The 25,035-nt window shown below is 35.8% G+C and overlaps 1 protein-coding gene across 1 annotated transcript in view; it reads right to left on the bottom strand.

Annotated features, from left to right (window-relative positions):
* The window catches only part of RADX (RPA1 related single stranded DNA binding protein, X-linked), a 59,731-nt gene that overhangs the window by 18,785 nt on the left and 15,911 nt on the right, over positions 1–25,035 (bottom strand). Inside the window, exons 7-11 of the mRNA XM_004710093.1 lie at positions 20,126–20,230; positions 18,039–18,203; positions 16,908–17,068; positions 15,920–16,092; positions 6,400–6,452 (exon numbers count right to left, since the gene is read on the bottom strand). Of these exons, the coding sequence (XP_004710150.1) occupies positions 6,400–6,452; positions 15,920–16,092; positions 16,908–17,068; positions 18,039–18,203; positions 20,126–20,230 (657 nt within the window). The remainder of the gene's footprint in view (positions 1–6,399; positions 6,453–15,919; positions 16,093–16,907; positions 17,069–18,038; positions 18,204–20,125; positions 20,231–25,035) is intronic.

Raw genomic sequence — 25,035 nt, 5'->3', positions numbered from 1 at the left:
GGAAGAAATGGGGAGCTGATATCAGGGGCTCAAGTGGGAAGAGAATGATTTGAAAATGATGATGGTGATATATGTTAAAAATGGTAGTATTTACCCAAGGACAAAATTCAGAAGGGTTAAGAAAGGACGAGGATGCAAACAGGTAACACAGAGAAGAGATAATACTGAATTGTAGGAATTACAAACATTGACATGGAACAAGATGTATAATAAATGTTGAAAGAAAACCTGATATGTTCTCCCAATTCACAAGAAAAGGGTTATTAAAATTAAATTTATCTATACTATTATCTATACCAATGACACTATCAATAGAATCATCTTATGCCCCAGGGAGATAAGTTATAATGTTTTCTATCACAAAATGATGATGGTATCACTAAAGTGAACCAGAGATACAGATAAACAATAGATTATGAATGGATTTGGAGCTTATACTTAGTTATAGCCCCAATCAAAGAATAATTAGTTCTTTTTTTTTTGAATGGTATTATCTATTTATTTATTTTAACATTTTATTAGGGGCTTATACAACTGTTATCCCAATCCATACACACATCAATTGTGTAAAGCGCATTTGTACATCGTTTCTCGAAACATTTTCTCTCCATTTAAACCCCCGACATTAGGTCCTCATTTTTCCCCTCCCTCCCCGCTCCCCTCTCCCACATGAGCCCTTGATAGTTTATAAATGGGTATTTTGTCATATCGAATAATTAGTTCTTATGACATGGCCCTACTCGCTATTCTCCTTATTAAAGAGATCACTGAAAATGTAGGTGCTATAAGAAACTGTGGTGAAGAAACTAGATGGTTCCCACCTAGCAGAAAGAATAGCATCTGGGATCTTAAGTGGAGAGCAAATGTTTTGAGAATGAGGATAACGAATGTACAAATGTGCTTTACACAATTGATGTATGGATTATGGTAAGAGTTGTATGAGCCCCCAATAAAATGATTAAAGAAACAACAACAAAACAAGCAGCAATCTGAGTTGTCGGGTTAGTCCATATGGAAAAAGCATGCCAGTCTGTGTGATCTATGGATTGTAAATAATAAAAATCTAAATCCAAGGAGGGAATGGTATCAGAGATTAAATTCTGAAGTTTACAGAAGGCTATAGATGACAGTGGGAGCCAAAATCCATTTGCAGGATCCCCACATAAAACTCTGGTGAATCCACTCTGACCAGACTCCAAATATGTGAATAGCTTTGCTATCATACAGATAGAATTTCAAAGTCGATTAAGGCTGATGTAGTAGGTTAAAATGTATTATCATATCATTTGATCTCCTTTTGGACCCATTTTAAAGTTGTTTCAGTTTTTAATATATTCTGATTTCCTTTCTAATGAGATTTTTCTGTTTTCTTTTGTTATTGTTGTGGGGTTTTTTTTTGGGGGGGTTGTGTTTTATATGATTTTCTGTATATGAAATCTAGGATAGGTAAATCCACAGAGATGGGAACTGAATTAATAATTACTTAGGGGCATTACAGGGGTGGTTGGGGGTAATAAGCTAACAACAATGAGTATAAGAAAAAATGTTCTGAAATTGATTGTGGTGATGATTGCACAACTCTTTAATATGACTGAACTATTAAATGGTATATTTGAATGGAAAAAATAAATGGACTAAGCTATAGTTTAAAAAATGAGCTTGTGAAACATCCTACAACATGGCTGAATCTGTAGGCCATTAAAATATTTTAAGTAAGTCAATCACAAAAAGACATATACTCTATGGTACCACTATTATAAAAGTAAAAAATAGATGCACATATAGAAAACAAAATTCTTTGATGGTTACCAGGGATGGGAGGCAAAGGGCAAAAGGATTAATTTCTCAAGAGTAGACACCTTATTTTTGGTGAAAGGTTAAAACAACAAAAACTCAATGTCATCAAGTTGACGCTGATTCATAGTGACCCTATAGGTCAGAGTAGCCCCTGTGAGTTTCCAAGACTGTAACTCTACGGGAGTAGAAAGGCAGGATCAAATATGGATGAAGTCAGCACAACTTGAGGAGGTCAAATACAAGGGGGCTTAAACATTTGAGATAAAAATAGAATTAAGATATAATGGAATTCATACAGTAACATTGTTTTGTTCTGTTTTTAAATCATTTTACTGGGGGCTTATACAACTCTTATCACAATCCATACATCGACTGAATCAGGCATGTTTGTACATATGTTGCCTTCATTCTTTTCTAGACATTTACTTTCTATTGAGCCCTTGGTATCAGCTCTTCTTTTTGTTCCCCCTCCATTGCCCCCCTCATTACCCCGATTGTACATTTTCATCTCTCACACTGACCACTGTCCCCCTTCCCCCATGTTTTCTGTTGCTCTTCCCCCTGTAGAGGGATGTATGTTTATAAGTCGATCATTGCGATCAGTTCCCCCTTTTCCCCTTCCTCTCCCCCACTTCCCCCTACCCTTTTGGTATTACTATTCCCACTCCTGTTCCTGGATTCTGTGTGTCATGAGCTCCCATTTTTTTCCTATACCTGTGTGCATGTTCTGGTCTAGTCTGAATTGAGAAGCAGTACTAGGGTCATGATACTGGGAGGGTGAGGAAGCCTCAAGGAACCAGAGGAATATTGTGTGTTTCATCAATGCTTTACAGAATCCTGGTGACTCATCCCTTCCCTGTGGCCCCTCTGTGGGGAGATTGTTCCATTGTCTACTGATGAACTCTGGGCCTCTGCTCCAAACACCCTCATTCTCAACAATATGTTTTTGTTTCTTATGTGTCTGCTGATGCCTATTACCCAGTCCCTATGACTCCTCATGAATGCGCCGGCAGTGTGTTTCTTCCATATGGACTTGTTGCTTCACTGATGAATGGTGGCTTGTGTAACTTCAAGCCTTTAAGACCCCAGATGCTATATCTTTTAATAGCCAGGTGCCATCTGCCTTCTTCAACACATTTGCTTATGTCTTCAGCGATTGTGTTGAGAGGATGAACATCTCAGACTGCTGATTTATTAGAACAAAGTGTTCTTGTATTGAGGGAGGGTATGACCAGAGGCCCGGAGTCCATTCCCTCAGCGTACACTAACTTTTTGTACCCTTGCTTAAATCCAATATAACAAACCACAGAGGGAGCATTATTATGGAGAATTCCTAGGCATATCCAAACAACCTGCAGGATTGAGTTACAAGTTAAAAGGCCATAGACTCAGGCCATAGTCAATTGGCATAATACATTTCACAAAGACAATACTTTATACATTGGAACAGTGACTAGTTCTAATATCTTAAAAGCTTGGGAGTGACCATGCAAGATACAACGATTGGTTTCTATTTATAAGGACCAAAAGGGGATGAAGAAAATCAAAGGCTCAAAGAAGAAACTAATCCATGAGACTACTAGCTAGCCCACACAAAACACAGCTTCTTTTAATCTGAGACCAGAACTAGATGGTGCTCTGCTCAGGGACACAATAGAAAGTCCTGGATAGAAGAGAAGAAAATTTTAGAACAAAACTAAAATTCCTAATAAAGGCCGGCTTATTGGCCTAATTGAGGCTAGAATAACTCCCAATGCTATTGCCCTAAAATATTCTCTAAACAATTAATTGAAGCTCTTTCTGCACGTCACCTTTTTAACCAAATAATAGATTGGCTTATGAAATAAACGGTAGTGCCCCATAGTAATAACCTCCTGTAGACAATGAACTATATGAGACCAAACAGTAACCATTTACTCCTAAACAAAGGTGAGTAGGGAAGGGAAACTTGATCAATGGAAAAAGAACAAACCAAAAGGAAATAAGAATGTTGACACATTGTAAAAATTGTAACACAGAAAAATTGTATGAAGAGTATTAAAGGGGAATCAGTCTAATTTTCTGTGTAAACTTTTACTTAAAACATAATAAAATAAAATTTTAAAAAGTGAATTGTACTAAAGAAGGATAGAGCAATAATATAATTTAATCCTTTATCTTCTTGAAATGAATCCCTCCAAATTACTAAAATATACATATTTAGAACAGCAATAACTAGCTATTACAATGACCCGCACCATATTGAACCTTCCCGGATGGCTTGTTCAAGTATGTATAATATACAAGAAAAAAGTCAGGTGTTATTCAAATATTCTAGAAACAAAGTGATTACACCTACTTTATAGGAAAAGAAATGCTATTCTCTTCCTGTAGTTTTATAGCTAATTTGGGAAAACCTACTCATTTTTTTAAGGATTTGCTCAGGGATCCTCTGTCTTTACACTATAGTCTTTTAAATCTAGTTCAACCTTTTGTTTTCTTATGAAAGATAGGAAAGTCCAAAAAATAACAGTATACACACAATCCACAATTATAAAAATGTTAGATTTATCTTTGCCATGTTTTTATATTCATGTTCTTTTTATTGTGCACATTGATTCCTCATGTATCATTCCATTTCATTTATCCTGATAGGGCTGATCTTGCATCATCTATTCCCTGTACTGCTCCCCACCCCTTACTGGTTTTTTTTAAAGGAAAATTCCAAAAGTATAATTTCATACTTCAAGTATTTGATCAGTAAATATGCCATTATGTATCTTTAAAAGATAAAGACCTTCTTAAAGCAAAATAATCACAATATAGTATCACACCTAAAATTAACAGTAATTTTAAATATTATCAAGTTTTATATTCAAAAGAGCTCCGACGGTGTCGTTGGCAGTGTGTTAGGTTGCTAACTGAAGGGTTGGCAGTCTGAAACCATCAGCTGCTCCACAAGAGAGAGATGAGATTTTCTACTCTTGAAAAGATTTATAGTCTTGGAAATCCACAGAAGCAGTTCTACTCGATGATAGTTTTATTATATTCAAATTCTTCCCACTGCTACATAAATTTGATTTTTCTTTGTTCACATTATGAAAATTCATACATTTTTTAATAAAAGGAAAAGGACATAAAAGATAAGGTTTAGATGTTTTTTCTTACTCATCTTGCACTCATTCTCCACTTACTTTTCCAGAGGCAACTAATATAAATTTTCTATATAAATTTCCAGAGTGGATTCCTCCATATTAATTTATTAACAATAAATAGTTTTATTTTGGGTAAATGCTATTGTAGCATACTTACCCTCTTGTAATCTTTAACTATTATATCATTAATTTTATGCTCTTTTGCTACTACAATTGGTTAATTTGTAGGTTGATTTCTTTGTTTTGTTCAGTATTAGTAATGATTTCTTTTTTGTGTAAGCCTTTTTGAAGAACCACCTTTGGTTTTGCTATTCTTCTGTTTTGGTTTTATATTTCGCTAATTTTTATTCCTATCCTTAATTTCCCTATTTTAAAAATAAAAAATTCTACAATTGTAAAACACAATATGATCTCAACAAAGTTACTATGTCAATTCAAGCTTGATGTGCTATTTATTTTGAAATATCCATCCCAATTTCAAAAATGCTAAAATGTGCAAAACTGGATATCTTAGAATTGATGGTATATGGTATATGGAATTTCCTTCCATCTGTTACTTTGGCTTTACCGCTATTCCCTACGTTGTTTAAATTTACTGAGACTTCTTTTAATATGGTCTATTTTGGCAAATACTCTATACTGAAAATATAAATTAGATCACACTAGTTCTTCAAGTCTTCTTACGTCTTCGCGGGATCTGTATATTTGTTCTACCATTTAGAGAGAGGGTTTTTTTTTTTTTTGAAGCTTCCAAACTCTAGTTGTGGCGTTCTTTTTTCCCTCTCAGTTCTGTTTTGTTTCATGCATTTTGAAGCTTCATTATCAGATACCCCCATGTTTGCAATTGTTAGATCTTTTTGGAGAACTGTATGTATAGAATGTGATCTCCCTCTTTATTCCTATTAATATTCCTTGATCTGAAATCTACTTTTTGGAGAAAATATCCAGCTTTCTTTGTTTTAACACTTGCATGTCTTTATATTTCAGATGGGTTTCTGGTCGACAGCATTTAGGTGACCCTTACTTTTAAAAAAATTAATATGATAATGTATAAACGATGTTATGACAATTGACTATGTTCCAATTCCCCAAGCCCAGTGACTCATTCTTTCAAAGTATTTGGTTATGGCTAGGAAGTTTTCATAGCATCCATCCCTGTGGATCACCCTGCAGTCAAACAGAAAGGCCTATAAAGTGAATAATAACACTTGTGAGAAACATAGTTCTTAGAATAATTAACCATAGGAAACCAAAGGGCAGCATTGACCCACCAAAGCTCAGAAGACTGACGGCAGGGTAGGAAAGAAGGACAAATGGAAATGAGGGACCGAGGGAGGAAGTGCAAGAGTGTTGCCACATTGGGTAAAAATTGTGGGGGGAAAGTGCATAAAAATATTCTATTGTCTTTTAATTCAATTTTTATGAATAATAATAAACAGCAACATTTATTCAACAGTGCTTGAAATACCTGCTTTATTTTCTTTTGCTTTTGAAGACATTTCTGGCTGAGGAACAGTGATCCTATAAAGGATGGAAAAAGATGACAAAGAATTATAAAAAGAGAATTTAAATGGTCAAAACAAAACAAAAACAAGCAACAACAAAACCCCCTAATGAACTGGTTCCATTCAGAGTTTATTCTAATTCAATAATATAAAAATATTCAAGTTTGTGCTTAAAGGGAGGCATTACAATTTTAAGAAAAATATACTCATAATTACAAGCAAATGTTTATTTATAATATAAATCAAATTATATAATAGATTCAAATTTTCTTTTAGGGGGTATCTCATTAAAGAAAAAAATGCCAATTTTAAAATATATTTTCATTCTCTATAATGGGAATTCAAAAATTATTGCCATGGTCTAATTTTCATGTGTGGCTTGTTAAAATATGCTATAAAACAATCTAGCTCATTTTTCTAACCTAATTTCTCACCATCCCTCACCTTTTTCACAGTCAAGATCCCAGCATTGCTCATGGTTTTCTACAAGTCCTATTCTGTTTCAAATCTTCTGCTTGGTCAACTTATTTATCCTTTAAATTTTTGCTCAGGGATTACTTGTTATCTCAAGCATCCCTTGATCTCAAGATTAACCGCTCCTTGTGTATACAGTCCTAAGCATCCTGAATAAACTTCTGTCATAGCATTTATCACACTGCCTTGAAATTACTCGTCTGTAAGCCAAACTTGTCTCTCAGAATAGAAATTCTGTAGAGGGATAGGCTTAATTTTATTACTTTTTCTATCTCCATGTGTTATATACTCAATAATTGTGTATTAAGCTGAAGTGAATTAAAGAAGAGAGATGCATATTGTGGTTACATAATCTGTTGACAATTTGAGATTTAAGAGTGAAGGGGTGGAGTTTAGCCTGTAAATGAGGTCGCAGCTTGATGGGAGGCCCTAAGGAGATAAATAGCTCCTTGGAGGTGGGACACATGCTCACTCCCTGAAGCATGCTAGCTGACAAGACACATGGAGCTACTCTAAAGCCCTGGAGCTGAAGGAGCCAGGTGGAGACCCCTGCCAGCGCTAAGATGCCTCTACCAACACTGGATCCACAAGACTTTCCACCCACTGGCCTGTGATCCTCCTGAATTCGGTGTCTTTGCATGTGTTTTGTGAGTCTGAAGAGGAATTTATAGATTGGTATCAGACATATGGGCAATTATTGGACTTATGGACTTGATCTGGACCTGGCTGGGATGTTTTCATAATGTACAATTACTCTTTCTTTACATATATGAGTGTCTATGATTTTGTTTCTCTAGTCAACCCAGACTAACATATATACTATTTTGAAGTCAAGGAGAGGCCTGTTTTAATAAGGAAAGATAATTCATTTTATATAGAGAGTTTTTGGTATATTCATGTGGTAAGTTTTTTCCATTGTTATATTTCCAAAACTAAAGGCATGAAGTCAAACAGAAAGATCATGTTGTAGAACGCCACATGGTATAGCTTAACATTTTTATTAATGGGCTATATTTTTCTAATAGGAATGCTTTTCATTACATTATTCACTTATTCATGATCTAAAAAGCTGCAGCTTGTATGAAGCCTGTACTTAGCTATATAACTCTAAAATAAATACATATTGTATAGTTGCAGTTTTAAACTTTTTCAATGAATCAAAACAAGCTATTACTGGAAATTAGTCATCAGACAATATCAACTCCAACATGTGTCTGTCTGCGTCTGTAAAGCTTTACAGTCTCAGAAACCCTCTATAGTGTTGATGAGTTGGAATGAAGTCAATAGCAGTGGGGTAGATTTGTGGTAAGGTGAATCTACTCACTGCCATAAATCAATCAGTGTTGACTCACAGAGACCCAGATGGGTTTCCAAGACTGTAACTGTGTACAGTAGTAGAGAGCCCAGTCTTTTCCCCACAGAGCTATTGGTGGTTTTGAACTGCCGACCATGCGGATCGCATCCCAACATGTAACCACTACTTCACCAGGGCTCCATAAAGTAAATCTAAGTAACTTAAAAAATAAATAGTTAAATAACATGCATTTTAATATCCTAACATATCTTGGTTATATACATATTTTTAAATATGGTTATGAAAAGATCCCCCAACCCACTGAAAATAAAATTACTCATTTTCCAAATTCTAACATTATCATTATATTTAATGGAAATTGTTTAAGTTGCTTGGGACATTTTTCTCTGGAATATGTAATCATTCATTTATATAACCTAAATATCTTAAAAGCGAGGAGTTAGTTGGACAAGTAACCTAAAAGAAAGAAGTAGAACTAAAGAATGTCTACGGGTATCAACTGAAGAAATGACAAACAAGAAGGAAGACAAATGAAAAGAGAAGAAGAATAGAAAGATAACAGTATATAAAGCAATAGGATGACATGATAGGTAGTGGCAGGATACTATAAACATTATTTCAAGCGTTAAAGGCCATAATCTAATTTTGCCTTTATTATCACCAATGTATTGACCTAGACCCCAGTCACATGCTATTGTTGTTAGGTGCTGTTGAGAAGATTTCAATTATTAGAGACTCTGTGAACAACAGAAGGAAAGATTGTCAGGTAATACAGCACCCTCACACCATTATTTTGTTTGAGCTCATTGTTGCATCTACTGTGTCAATCCATCTCATTGAGGATCTTCCTCTTTTATGCTGACCATGCACTTTACCAAATGTGATGTCCTTCTCTAGGGACTAACCCCTTCCTAATAACATATCCAAAGTACATGAGATTGAGTTTCGCCATCCTTGTTTCTCCTCTCATTTACCATTCTCTGATCTATACAACAAGACTATAATTAATAAAATAGTGTTATTCATGCAAAGAAATGAAAGCTATCATATGTATCCACACATGCACACACAGAGACACACACATATATATAAATATAGATCCTTTATTTCATCTCTTCTGAATGTCAGATTCCTCATTTATAAAATTAAGGTAATTATGCTGCACCTAACTCACAGGGATACTAAGGATCAAATGAGGTAACATAAGAGACCTTGTTTTGTATATTGAAATGCTACATACTAATGGAATATTTTTGATGCCTCCTTCTAAGAAAAGCAGTAGACAATTACAAAAAATTTTAAACCCAGAATATAAGCAAGTTTTGAGAGTTTGTTCCTATAAGCAATATAGAAATTCAAGGTCAAGTCAAAAAGTATTGCTATGAAATAATTGACACTTTTATTAAAAAAATAGGAAAATGTGAAGCTATTATTTGTTGACATATCATCCATCGAGGTCTATATATTTCTGAAGGAGGTATTTCCATCTCTCTAACCCTTCCTCAAAAAAATTCTGCAGCCTTTTGGCTCTGAGCAACACCATGGTGGTCAGCAAGAACAACTGCCTTACATAAGGTGGCAAAAAAGGAGCTAAGAAGAAAGTGATTGATCCATTTTTAAAGAAAGATTGGTATGATGTGAAGGCACCAGCTATGTTCAATATAAGAAATATTGAGAAAACCCTAGGGACCAGGACTCAAGGAACCAAGATTGCATCTGATGGCTTCAAGGGTTAGATTTTTGAAGTGAGCCTTGCTGATCTGCAGAATGATGGAGCTGCAGTTAGAAAATTCAAGCGAATGACTGAGGCTGGTTAGGGTAAAAACTGCCTGCCTAACTCCCATGGCACGGGTTTTATGCAGGACAAAATGTGCTCCTTGGTCCAAAATGGCAGACCATGATTGGAGCTGATGTTGACATCAAGACTACCGATGGCTATCTGCTTCCTCTGTTTTGTTTTGGTTTTACTAAAAAATGCAACAATCACTTGGAAAACCTCTTAAAATTAGCACCAACAGAGCCACCAAATCTGAAAGAACATGATGGAAATCATGACCAGAGAGGTGTCATGACTTGAGAGAAGTGGTCAATAAACTGATTCCAGACAGCATTGGGAAAGACATAGAAAAGGCGTTCCAATCTATCCTCTCTGTGATGTGTTTTTCAGAAATGTAAAAATGCTGAAGAAGGCCGAGTTTGAATTGGGAAAACTTCTGGAGCTTCATGAAGAGAGTTTTTCTGGAAAAATTACTGGAGATGAGACAGGTGCTAAAGTAGAATGAGCTGATGGCTATGAGCTATGAGTTCAAGATCTGTTTAAAATTCAGACTTGTAATGGTGACAAATAAAAGATCTTATTTCAATTTACAACATATAAAAATGGCAGTTTGGGCATCCTCGAGAGACTGAAATTGTGTTTCTTTGAAATGTTCTTCAAGTTTGGGAAACAAAAAGAAGTCTTTGGGAAGTAAGGTGAATGGGGTAGAGTTGCCTGATAAAATTCACATATGGCAGCCTTTGCTGCCCTTGAAGAATAACCAGTTGCATTGCCATGATGGAAAAAATTTTTCTTGGTATAACTTTCCTGACTTTTTCTTACTACTGTTGTTTTAAATTTTCTTAAAACATTTTCCTAATAAGTTCTTATAATATTCCTGTGTCCTCTGAGAAAAATCGATTAAGACTACCTTTTTGAAATTCCAAACAACAGTAGCCATATCCTTCTGAGCCTTGAATTTAATGGGCTCGGCAGATCCCCTTGGAAACCACAGTTTTGATCGAACCTTCTTTTCATTTTCATGTTTTAAGATACTTGAATGAAACTAACAACACATGTCCTATGGAGAAAACTTGTCAGTAGTGACCACATAGATAGTTGGAGCACATTTTGTTTGGGATAAACTTTTGCATGTATGAACTAGATGCCCAGTAGTAAAACGTTTTGACTCACCTTCATAGTTTTGAATGATTAAACATCTTCAGTATTTTGAGATCATTAATTTAAATTAGCAAAGTTTTTTTTAAAAATAATCATTTTATTAGGGGCTCATACAACTCATCACAATCTGTACATACGTCATCTGTGTCCAGCACTTTAGTACATATGTTGACCCTCATTCTTAGGACACCCACTTTCCACTTGAGCCCCTGGTGTCAGCTCATTTTTCCTCCTCCCTCACCGCTCCCCCTCCCCCCGAACCTCCAATAATTTATAATTTATGATTATTTTATCATATCTTACCCCATCCCACGTCTCCCTCACCCATTCCTCCGCTGTCCGTCCCCCAGGGAGGAGGCCACATGTAGACCTTGTCCTCTGTTCCCCCTTTCTCCCTCTCCTTCCCTCCACCCTCCCGCCATCGCCATTCTCTCCACTGGTCCTGGGGGATTCATTTGTTCTGGGTTCACTGTATTTCCAGTTCCTATCTGTGCCAGTGCACCTCCTCTAGTCCAGCCGGATATGTAAGGTAGAATTGGGATCATGGTAGTGGGGTGGAGGAAGCATTTAAGAATCAGAGGAAAATTGCATATTTCATCGTTACTACACTGCATTCCGATTTGCTCCTCACCTCCCCGCAACCCTTCTGCAAGGGGATGTCCAATTTCCCCGGATGGGCCCTGGGTCCCCACTCTGCCCTCCCCCTCATTCACAATGTTATGATTTTTTTTATTTTTTAGTCTTTGATGCCTGATACCTGACCCTTTCGCCACCTTGTCATCTTACAGGCTGGTGTTTAGCAAAGGTTTTTCAGATAATAAAAATTATTTTAAAATTTTTCCTATAAGGCCTTCTTTTTTTCTTAGAAGCTCTCAGCTATTGAGTTGATTCCAATTCATTGTGAGTGACTTTATAGGGCAAGGTAGAATTGCACCTGTGGGTTTCTAAAGCAATAACTCTTTATGGGAGTAGAAAGCTCTGGCGAAGTGGCTGGTGACTTCAAATTGCTGACCTTGTGGTTAGCACCCAATGAGTACACCTTACCTCACCAGGGATCCTTAAGAATACAATAGAAATGTAAAAAAATTCTGTATTTAAGCTTTGTCTAAGCTTTATATTGTTTGTTTGTTCTTTCTGTTTATAGAATACAGGCAGTCCCTGGGTTGCAAATGAGATCCACTTCTAAATGTATCTTTAAGACTATCAAGACTTCAAACTGGTTCTACCTAGTTCAGTGATGGCCATGGGCCATCACTAAACCAGATTCAAAAATTTAAAGTTAAATAAACGGTAAAGATCACCAGAATAGGAAAAATTACAGGCTGGGGCCCTGCTATAAACTTAATCTCCTTTTTACAGCATCAAAATCTTTTCCCTTCCACCAGCATGTGTGACCACGAGCTGTCAAAGGGATCGGGTGTCAGGCATCAAGGAACAAGAAATTATGTCATTGTAAAGGTGGGTGAGAGCAGAGTGGAGACTCAGATTCCATTGGTAGGCAACTGAACACCCCCTTGCTGAGGGGTTGTGTGGAGGAGATGAGCCAATCAGGATGCAGGGTAGCAACAATGAAATATATAACTTTCCTCTAGTTCTTGAATGCTTCCTCTCCTCCACTATCATGATCCCAATTTTGCCTTGCAAATCTGGCTAGACCAGAAGATATACATTGGTACAGATAGCAACTGGAAACACAGGGAATCCAGGATAGATGATTCCTTCAGGACCAGCAGTGAGAGGGGCGATGGCTGGAGGGTGAAGGGAATGTGGGGTAGAAGGGGGGAACTGATTACAAGAATTTACGTATAGCCTCCTCCCTGGGGGATGGACAGCAGAGAAGAGGGCGGAGGGAGACGTCGGACAGTGTAATTTATGACAAAACTATAATAATTTATGAATTATGAAGGGTTCATGAGGGAAGGGGGAGTGGGGAGGGAGGGGGAAATGAGCAACTGATATTAAGGGCTAAAGTAGAAGGCAAATGTTTTGAGAACGATGAGGGCAACAAATGTACATATGTGCTTGACACAATGGATGGATGTATGGATTGTGATAAGAACTGTACGAGCCCCCAATAAAATAATTTTTTAAAAGAGCTCAAAGGCACACGTGCTGCGTGAACATAAGGCTTGTCCCCCAGAACCGATAGAGAGGAGAGGATGCCTTCCCCCAGAACTCTGAATCTGGACTTCTCATCTCATGGAAGCCATCTTCTCGAATCTCTGTTACACCAGCACTAGCTAACCAAGAAAGCAGGGGTGCTAGAAGTATCAACAGACAACATCCTCAAAATACGTTATTTTGGCAATAGTTTATAAAGATGACATGTCTAGAAAATTTAGCCTGAGAAAATAATTTGTGACTATTAGTTAATATAATTTTCTCATATTCAAGTCCTGCTTATATTATTTGCAAAGTGACTATATATAAAAAATGTTATATTCTGTAAGATAATTAAAAATACACTACTACTTTTAGAAAACAAAAAAACCTTTTCCCTTCAAAATCTGAGCACATTCAAAAGCAGGGCTGTCACTCACAAAGATGCTGGCACCCTGCTCAAAGATGGTGCCACCCCACTCAAAGATGGCTTGTCCTTTCCCCGTGCCCCAAACTCATAAATGGCAGATGACCATGCTGTTGGAATGTGTCCCACAGTCCTGCCAATAATCCAATCTCATGCATCAGATTCCTGCAAGGCAGTCACTATGACTTTCCTAAATATCCCATTGCGGGGCTTCCAGCCATAATGGTTCCCACCCTTAGTATTGCACCAAATCTGCCAAATGATAAAACATTGGGTTTGTTTCCATTTTGATTTGCTATCTTTGACAGAAGCAGTTTAAAGGGAAAGTAGGGTTTGTCCATCAATTGGCTATTCATAACCTGGGGACTGCCTATAAATATTATCAATAGAATAAAATCAAGAGGGTTTAAAGACCTTTAACTATTTTATTTCTTAAGTTTTTATTTTGAATGAGCTACTGGATTTTGACTACATTTTAAAAATCCAACAGAGCAATATATGATACTTTATGCTGTCTACTTCTTTGAATTAAAATGTTGGTTGATAAAATCTCTTAAACGGTTACATTTTCTTTTACTGTATCAATAAAAGCCAGACAAGCAGGTGATACATTAGAGTTAGCAGACAATTATTCTAAAAAACTATACTTCATATGCTCAAGGAAACAGAGGGGGAAATGGACAAAATATAGGAAAAGACAAAAAGATAAAACCATAAAAGAACACTGAAAAAAAGGATTGAATCCATTTTTAGAAATGGAAAATCACACAGCTGAATTAAGAATTTAATGAATTGTCCCTGTGGACTTCTGAGACCATAACAAGCCTCATAGGTTTCACTTAGGGTAGGCTTGTGGTTTCAAACTGTTGACCTTATGGTTAGAAACCTGAGTAATCCATTACACTACCAGGGATCCTGTGTAAGCACTTGGCAAATAAATGCAAACTGTAATGTTTCATGATAAAGTGAAATGCTTTAAATGATACATTTAAAATAAATTTTTTAAATGTTTGCGATATGTGAGAGGTGTGCAATTTATCTTACAGAAAGCAATTTGAGCTTTTGTCCAGCTAAACCCACACCTGAGGTCAATAAATGGGAGCTAGCTAAACCAACACATGAGGTCAATAAATAGGAGCTTGCCAGACCCACAAGAGACACCTGCAGGCATGGTAAAATCTATCATAGCCACGTGGGGAGGTCAATAAGAGCCCTGAGCTCTACAGCTCAGACGGGGTTCATGATTGATGACTAGGCTCTGAAGAGGCTATCATGACTCTCTTTGGGACATGGAAGCTCTATGCGGTGACTTCTCCCAGATCTCACTCTATGTCTCTTTGTTTGTATCCCTTTTGGTGGTAATAAACCTGTAGCTGCAAGTATTGTATAAATCCCAAAACAAACCTAATGTCATCAAATAAATTCCAACTCATAGTGACCCTATACAGAATTTCTGAGACTGTAAATCTGCGGACAGATAGCCTCATCTTTCTCCTGAGGAGTGGCTGATGGGTTTGAACAACTGACCTGATGGCTAGCAGCCTAATGCCTAACTGACAGCACCACCAGAACTTAAGTATAATATACTTTCCATGAATTCTGTAACTTCTAGTGAATTAACAGTCCAGGCCTACAGGAGCAGTGAGAGCTAGCAAGGGCTGGTGGTAATCTGAAAGGACATGGCCTTTTACCCTGTGACCTCATCTCAACTCTATAGTACTGAGTACAACTGTCCCTGGGGGTTTACAGGAATGGAAAGCCTCATCTTACTCCCGTGGACTGGCTGGTGGTTTCAAACTACCGACCTGGTGGTTAGCAGCCTAGTGCATAATCACCATGCTACCAGGGCTCCTCGATGGCAGTGAGAATCTGTGAACTGTGACCCAGCTCTGAGTGACTAGGGTTTAGAGAGACAGGGTGCTGTTTACAAGGCCAGTGAAATTGAATTCATGCTGATCCTTACTGGGCAAATACCAGTGAGGGTGGGATTGACACACTGTGCCCCTTGCTTAGTGTGGTATGTATATTGTTCTATAATTCCTCATTTTAGACTCGATTTTAGCCAAAAGACCAAGGAAGAATATATATATATAATTCTTCATTTTAAACATATTTTAATTATCTTGCTGAGCATTGCAGACTAGGAGGCTTCTACTATAATAGATCGTTTTATAGGTCAGAAACAGAACCCAAAGGAACAAATCAAATGGGGTCGTATAAATGACTTACAGGCTAGCATCTGCGTCTTTCTGAGCTCCCATTTTCTTGCTCAGACTCGGAATTGTAGATGCACAAGGAGAACTCCAAGGACTCACAGGTTCACCCTTTTCATAATGGTGTCCATGGCCACTTTCCAGACTTTCATTGTCTCCTCCTGCTGCTCTTGAGGGTAGATCAGCATGCTAAAATCAACAATTTGGAGAACACGTCTAAAACTCATTTTCCAAAATGATTTCTCCTTTCAAAGACAATTTTAATTCAGCCACTTAAAAAATCATCTTGAGAGTCATGCTCGGTATCTGCATTCACAACAGTGCTTTCATGAAGATGATTTATCCATATCCACTTAATAAGTATTTGAAAAATAAATAAAACCCCAGATCTTTCCCCCTTATGCTTGTATAGTGAAGAAGTTTAATTAGATGACCCTTTCCATAGGAGCAGGAACAATCTGAAGATATATTTTTAAAAGATACACTCATGGGATAAATTATCTTGATTGTGTCTGGACTCCGGAACTTTTTTTCAGACCTTTCAGCCTATAATAAGCATTTCCACCTCTTATAGACCCAAAGTAAGATTCCCATGCCAAATATATAGAGATAAAACTTCCTGGCGAAGAAGCTTTTCTGTAGGTCTGGCCTGCACAGAAAGTGGGAAGGGGATCATATATTTGTACATTACCAGGAAATTTAAATATACAATCATAATAGACTCAAATTATGCAGAAAGCAAACACAAGACAGCAAAAGCCAAATCAAGATTCCGGGTATTGAGAAACTTGGGCAATGTCAAAGGCGGTGATGTTTAGCTTAGCCTGTCCAAAAAGAAATGACAGAAAAAGGAAACAAAGCCCCAAATGAACATTTTAATTCACACTGGAAGGTTTACATCATTAAGAATGAATACATGTGTGTTCTGAAGGAAATATACAAGGTACCACTTATAATTATCACAGCACTTTCAGAGATATACTACTGATTCTCTGGAACCATACCTGAAGTGTTTCTGATGCTGAAGTACTTTGAGTTGCACCTCTATGAGGGAAATACTTTATAGCAGTAATTATCCCCTGAATTGCAATACGCTTTTGTTCCCTATACTGTAAGTTTTCAATTGTCTTCCTCACTTCACTTGTAGCTATCAAGAGCGATTCAACTGCAAAAGAGTAACACCAAGGAAACTGTAAGGTTTAAAGAACTGAAATTATAAAAGCAAGAATTAGATTTGCAATGCAATTCTACAACATAAAATTTAAAACTTGCTACATTAATCTAAAATTGTAAGGCTGCATTTATATTTGGCATCCCCTTAAGTAATCTGTGTAAAATAGGCAAAATATTTTTGATCAGTTACATAATAATACAGCTGTCCAGGCTGGAGTCTTGATTTGCAACAAAACTTTTACATATTAAAACTGATTTGTATATCCTATTTCAAACAATTAAGTGTTGATTAGACCCTGCCTGGAAACACACATTTTAACCACACACTATACACTGCTAGTGTGATGAAATATAAGAGGATGTCAATATTTAGATAAGTCAGAATTTTCAAGTTTCTGTTTTTCAAACACCACACAATTATCCCATAGCTTACAAAATAACATAGCTATGTCAATATTTTCAAGGACGATATCTTAATTTTGTTAAAAAGCAAATTAACAGTAGGCCTTTCATGAGTAATTCAAATTCAGCATCTCGTTTACTTTGGCATCATCTTTATTTAAAGTTAATACTCAGTTGTGTTATCTGTAACATTTATAATTCCATAAGAACAGCATAATACTATTGTCATCATCTAGCTATCCAATTGCTCAGCATCTATTTTAGAGCTCTTTGGTCTCTCATTTAATTTCATAGGAATTAAGATCTACCAAGGCCGGATCTGATCTCAATGGCATTAAACCAGGATATTATTTCCAGGTTGTCATCTTCTGCATTCTGAATTTTAAAAAGAATCTAATTACAAACAAAACACTAAACATTAAGAGGCATGACATGAATTTTCAGATCTATATAAACACATTGATTATCAGTAAGGGTCAGTGCACTTTGTATAATTTAAATAATATAAGTAAAAGAACAAAGTTGATAAATTGAAAGAGTATATAAAGCTTTATTAGTACCTTTAACAGAGCTACTATACTTTGAAAATGTCTCCGGTACTTGGGGATAGGGGTAGTATCCACCAAACACAGTATTCTTCATTTCTTCAGACCACCTCTTTCCTTTCACCCAGTGAATAAAGTTTTTGACCTTGGCATCATGGGCACAGGGCTGGTCTTTGGGATCTCCTTGCACAAATGGGTAATTCATAAAGAAAATGAAAAAGAAAATATCTCTATAATAAACTGGACAGACTTTTTAAAACATAAAAACAATATAATATCAAAATAGTTTTTCTGTCATCAAAAAAGACAGTCTAATTCACCTGCATACTATGTTGTAGAAAAGTATACCTAACATGCATACAAAAAATAACTCAAGTACTGCAAGCAAACCCACAATCAAGAAGGAAGGGCAGACATACTAGAGTTTAAGTGGAATAATCTGTCAGCTAGCTACCAAACAAAGAAACCAAACTCACAGGCATCGATTCCATTCTGATTCATAGTGACCCTATAGGACAGAGTAGAACTGTCCCTGTGGGTTCCCAAGACTGTAAATATTTACAGGAATAGAAAACCTCATCTTTCTGGTGGGGAGATGCTGGTGCTTTCAAACTGATGACTCTGTACTTATGAGGCCAAAGCATAACCTACTATGCCATCAGGGTTACAGGATGCAAAAAAAAAAACACAAGAAAACAACAACAATGAATAATCTGAAACGTTCTAACTATCCCAATGTTGGAATATTTTTAAAACCTGATTTTTAAAAATCATGTACTAATTCAGAGGTGTGGCACCACGTGGCACTACTAACCAAGCAGGGTCAGTGATTCAAACCTAGCAGCTGCTCGGTGGGAGAAGGGTGAGACTACCTACTCTTGTAAAGATTTATAGTCTTGGAAACCCTATATAGTGTCGTTAAGAGTTAGCATCGACTCAATGCTAGTGGGGTATGATATTACATATAAACTGCTTATAAATATATGGCTCAAAATGTGTCTTAAAATACTAAAATTTTCTTTTAAAATAGACTAGTGGTTTTAAAAAACATCAGATGTTTTATTGTGAATTGGGTGAAAGTTTATAAAGCAGATCAGTTTTTCATTTAATGACTCATGCACGTTTTGTTTAATCCCTTCAGTATAACATCACCTATCCCACGTCTTCCCTGTGTTTCTTATTCCCATTCTTTCTTTCCTAACATTTCTGCACTTTGTCTTTGGGTAAATGCTGCCCTTCTGATCGCTAATGGTTGATCACTGTGTCTATACCTCGCTAGTGTCAATGTTTCCCTCATAGACCTATCTATTGTTTAGCTGACACCTTGAGGATGAGTTCATTTCAAGACTTGAAGGGTAACTAAAGGTCATGGTCTTAGGGGTTCCAGTTTGCATCCAACCAGTAAGTCTGGTCTTTTTTATTTCTTAGAGCATATTTAAAATGTCATATTTACACCTGATATTATTAGTATTTATAAAACAAGAACTTGGCAAAGATGTGGATGACACCTTTTCTAAGCATCTTCTTTTGCCAAATGTCCTAATTACCACCATAGTAATAGTCTTGTAAACAGTCCATTCCACGCTTGTAAACAGTCCATTCCACACTATCATTGTCTTATTTGGTAAATCTTGTCTTTTTTTTTAACCTTGTCATCACATGGAATAGAGAAAAATAATGTGCTCATAAGCAAGTAGCAAGGCTAATCTTGCTGTATAAATAAAATGAGTCTGAGGCTAAAATCTGACACTTTTTATTTAATTTAGTATTTTAAAATATTGTTAAGTGAATGGTGGTCTAGGGCCTACAATTCTTAAATTTATTAAGCAATTTACAATTATCTACATTCTACATCAAGAAATGTTAAAGTTACCCAAAGGATAGAAGCTTCATTCTATGGTGAGTTACAAACAATGCTTTAATCATAAATAATTAAGGAGCAATATATTCCATAGATAAAATAGTATTTGTTAAAACGTTCTAACAGCAATAAAAGTGGAGGGAGTCATTTTCAAATAAAGCTATCTGAGGTTGAATGTCCTATAGGTTCTAGTGAAAAGAAAATATATTTCCAATAAAATGTACATTAAAAATATACTCACCAGTAATACTTATTCTACTATCATTTGTAGTAATGAGGTAAAGCAGTTTAGGCTCTTGTTCACTATTTTTCATGATTTTCAACTGTGTACATATGAAATATGTCACTGCAGAGAATGAAAACATATTAAAATGACTTTTCTCTTTCAAAGGGGACATACTGAGATCAGGGCCTATTACAATACTTCTCAAACTTAAAAGAACATAGTGAAATGGACATTTCTTAATTTCAAAGTTCCAGAGGCTAATGTGAAAATATAAATTGAGTCAGAAGATCTTAGACTGGGGTTAGAGATTCTAATAAACACATACTGATGCTAATAATAAACTCATAGGTTCCACTAACCGCACTTGAAGCAACAAGGCCATAACAGTTATTAGCTAATTTTTGTATGAGAACCCTTCCCATTGCTAAATTACAAACGCATTTAACTAAAGTCATTTGCTTGTTGCACACCTGAAGGGTGCAAGAGTCATTGTAACTGTTAAGACAATGAAGTTTTCAACGGTTCTTTCTACAAAATAAAATTTACTTCTTCCGTGATGTCTTTGCTGATAAAACCAATCTAACCAACCATAAAATACTCTGACTTCTTCCAGCAGAAAGATTTAGAGTGTATTAAATTGTATTTGCTTATGCAAGTGTTTTATGTCTGTGTGTTTATCTTAATCACATATTATACATTATCTTACATGTTATATATAACACCTATTAATTTCCTTCCCATCTTGTTAACTAACTTGAAAGGATTCTTTAGTTCCCTGAAAATGAGATGTCTTTAGACTTCAGCTACATGTATTTTCTTTTTTTAAAAATTGTCTCTCTTTATTTTGTTAACTTTTTCTCGTGAATTAGATGAAAATTGACAGAGTAAGTCACCCATTTGGCATTCAATAATTCATACACACTTTATTACAACTTAAATGCATTTTCAAACGCTTTGGATTGTTAAGCGAATCAACAAGACCTGAAGTTGCTTCTTTGAAAGGATTAATGCAATCAACAAACCACTGGCAAATCTAACAAAGGGAAAGAAAGGGAAGGTGCAAATAGCATGAATAAAAAATGAAAATGGGTAACATCACAAGAGAATCAACTGAAACAAAAAGGACAATTAGAGAGCCTATGAAGAACTATACTCCATCAAATGGGAAGACATAGAATTCAATGAATTTCTAGAAACACACTACAAACTGAAAGTAAGTGCAGTAAAGTATAAAATCTGAACAGACCCTTAACAAAAGAAAAAGTTAAGTAGGTCAATAAAATTTTCCCAGACGGCTTCACGGGTGAATTCTACTAAACACTGAAAGCAGAGTTAACATCAATTCCACTTAAATTATTCAAGAACACAGAAAAGGATGGACTACTTGAGCTCATTCTATGAAGCAAGATAAGACCCATACCAAAGCCAAGCAAAGATACCACTAAAAGAGTAAACCATAGACCAATATCCCTTGTGCATATAGATGCAAAAATTCACAACAAATTCCTAGCTGATAGAACTCAACAACATACAAAAAATACTACATTATGAACAAGTGAAATTCACAACAGGTATATGAGGATGGTTCAACATTAGAAAAACAATCAATGTAATCTAGTGCATAAATAAAACAAAAGAACTATTTGACAAGTTCAAGCGATACAGGAAATGCATTTGATAATATCTTAAGAAAATGCATTTGATAACATGCAAAACCAATTCCTGATGAAAACTCTCCCTAAAATAAGAACAGGAGGAAAAGTCCATAATATAATTAAGAGGATATGAGATTAAGCAAAAGAGGATTGTTACTATGGTTCCAATTCGTATATGCATGGACTGATTTCAAAGAAAACACCTTTAACTATGTCTCTGCAATCAGTGGATGACTACAGACACTGTAATCCTCTTAGTATTAATCTTGTTAAATCCACTGACACTGAGTTGACTCCAACACATAAAAGCTCTCTTTAGGTTTCTGAGGCTATGTTTATGGGAGCCAACAGCCTAATCTTTCTCCTGGTTGTCTAGTTGTGGTAATTGGAAAGAAAAGGCACAATCAAAACAGTGGCTTCTGAGGGGATTTGCTGGGCCAGTTAAATTCAAGGCAGAGAGATCAGCTCAGAAGGTTATGACAAATGTTTGGAGATTCCAAAGGTGTAACCTTGATAATTACTTGAAGGGCACAAAGTTTCTTATGAAGAAGTTTAGTCCCTCAAAGATAACAAAACTGCCATTTTGATGTGTTGTAAATCAAAGAGTACAGAATTCCTTAGGGGAAAGGTTAAACCAAAACAAACAAACCAGCCATCCAGGAGGGGCTGGTGAGTTTGAACTGTCAACCTTGTAGTTAGCAGTCCAGATGGGAATACCACTTTCAGATGTGTAATGACCTAGATGAAGTATAGATAGAGGAACAATAGCTTTACATTTTATTGTTGTTGTTTAATAACAGTTTCTATGATTTTGTAACAATACTTTTCTACTTACCCTCTTACATACAAAATCAAAAGCCAACATTAGCTTCTGTAAAAAGAGACTGAATATATCCCCCCTGTCAATGGGAACCAAAGAAGAATGTACTCCCACCACTCCTATTCACCATTGTATTAAAAATTCTAGGGTGAACAATAAGGCAAGAATGGGAAATAAAAGGCATCCAAATTAGTAAGGAAAGTAAAACTACTTTTATTCACATACTATATGATCCTATACACAGAAAACCTAAGAGACATAACAAGGAAGCTACTGGAACTAATAGAAGAGCTCAGTAAGGTAGCAAGGTACAAGATGAACATACAAAAATCAGCCAGGTGCCTCTAATAAACAGTTCTCTGAAAAGGAAATTAGGAAAACAATATCAGTTATAATATTGAATATTGAAATACTTACAAATAAACCTAACTAGAGACACACAAAAAACTACAAAACACAATAATAAGAAATCAAAAGAAACCTACCTAAATGGAAATCGGCACTATATTTATAGATCAGAAGACAACATTATAAAAATGTCAATACTACCCGAAGTGATCAACAGGTATAATACAATCCTAATCCATAATCCAATATCATTCTTTGAAGAAAGGGAAAAATGAAATGTCACCTTTGTGGACTGAAAAGAGATCTCAGAAAGGCAAAGAATTACTAAAGAAGAAAAACAAAAGGAGAGCCTTCACATTTCCTGATCCACTACGTATTCCACTATATAGCCATGGGAGTCAAAACAGTCTTGAATTGATACAATGACAAACACAGAGACCAATGGAGCACAGTCGAGAATCCAGACATAAATCCATCCATTTATGGTGAGCTGAATAAAATGTATATAAGTTGTTGCATGGAAAACTAATATGCTAAGAAAACTTTCACCAAAACTATAATAATTAAGGAAATTACCACTATTGATTATTTTTAACTACCTATATGTTGCTTAGGTAGTGAATCCAATATTATTTAAAATTTTTTATCTCATTATATACAAAAACAATTATGGTATTACAGATTAAGAAATGAAGAAATATTAAAAAAACAAATTCTTGAAGTAGTACAATAATAAGTTCTCATTTAAGAATAAATATTTCTTTACAGTAAGATAACAATAAATGCATGTCCTAAATCTCATGTTGACTAGTTATTTATTCTGTATCAATTATAATAAAGAAATTATTTTCAAATAATTAAGACCAATTTTATTAATTTATATCTCTTTTCCTTTACTTTAGAAACTGGATAAACAGTGCCAATGAATGGTTAGAGGTGTTGACATAGGACTATTAAAAAGAATTCTCTACTTCTAAGTTACTGGCAATTAAAATCAGTCAGTTAGACATCTAATACTTTCTAGTTATTTCACATCCAGAAAATTACTCAATCTCTCCGAATCATCTAAAAATGTGTAAAACCATCACTTCCTTAAAAAGTAACTCAGAGTATAAAATGAGATAAAAATCTATAAGCTACTGGTACTTAGCAAACAGAGAATATTAGTTTCTCTTAATTCTTAACTTTCATTAAAAGTTAAAAAAAATTTAAAAGGAAGAAAGATGTCCTATTAACAAATAATCTTGCTATTATTCTAGAAGACGCTTGGTCATGGTCCCCATCATAGGCTTGAAGCCCTCTTAATGTTTTTCCTCTTCACTACTGGTGAGAAGTTAAAAATAAATCATGAGTGAGGAGAACAACTATACAATAATAAATCTCACTAGGGTATATATAAATTTCGCATGATCATAACAAATAGAACATATATCCAGGGGCAATGTTTCTTGGAGAAATCTTAATCCAATGCTTGTTGTTTAAAGGGGCTCTAAACACACAGAGAAGGATCTGGCCATAAAACCCACCTAAAATGAGGTAATGGAATTACTACCAGAGACCACCACTGTAAATCACTTATTCCCTAAATGAAACTTTATGAGGGGCCCACTTATTTTGCAAAGAGATACCTAGGTTCTGAACTAAACCCTCTTTATTTTCCCTCTCCTTTAAACTGGGCTAAAGTTAAATTCTATTCAAGATATAAAAAACATTTGAATTTATAAACAGGGGGTAGAATCTGAATGGTGAGCAAGGAAGCTTTGCAGCGAGAAGAAGGGGCAGGCAAACAGCCTCTTGGTAGCATCGATGGTTATATGTTGGGCTGCTAACCAAAAGGTCAGTCGTTCACATTCAGCTGGAGAAAGATGAGGCTTTCTGAACTCCTAAAAAGATTTAGAACCTCAGAAACCCTATAAAGGGACACCAGGAGTCTGAATTGACTCCACGGTAGTGGATTTGATTTTTTGTTGTTACTGTTCAGTACATCCCTGAATATGGTCTCTAAGAATTTTTGTGTTCTACAATGTCTTCTTCATTGGTGGTTAAAAAGAATTAGATGGAGTCAAGACTGGGAGCTTCCTTAATGCTGGCAAGACGCAGAG

Source organism: Echinops telfairi, unplaced genomic scaffold, assembly GCF_000313985.2.
Source record: "Echinops telfairi isolate 266 unplaced genomic scaffold, ASM31398v2 ScPeMD7_7427;HRSCAF=8465, whole genome shotgun sequence".
Classification (NCBI taxonomy): Eukaryota; Metazoa; Chordata; class Mammalia; order Afrosoricida; family Tenrecidae; genus Echinops; species Echinops telfairi.
This window is presented reverse-complemented; position numbering and strand designations above follow the sequence as displayed.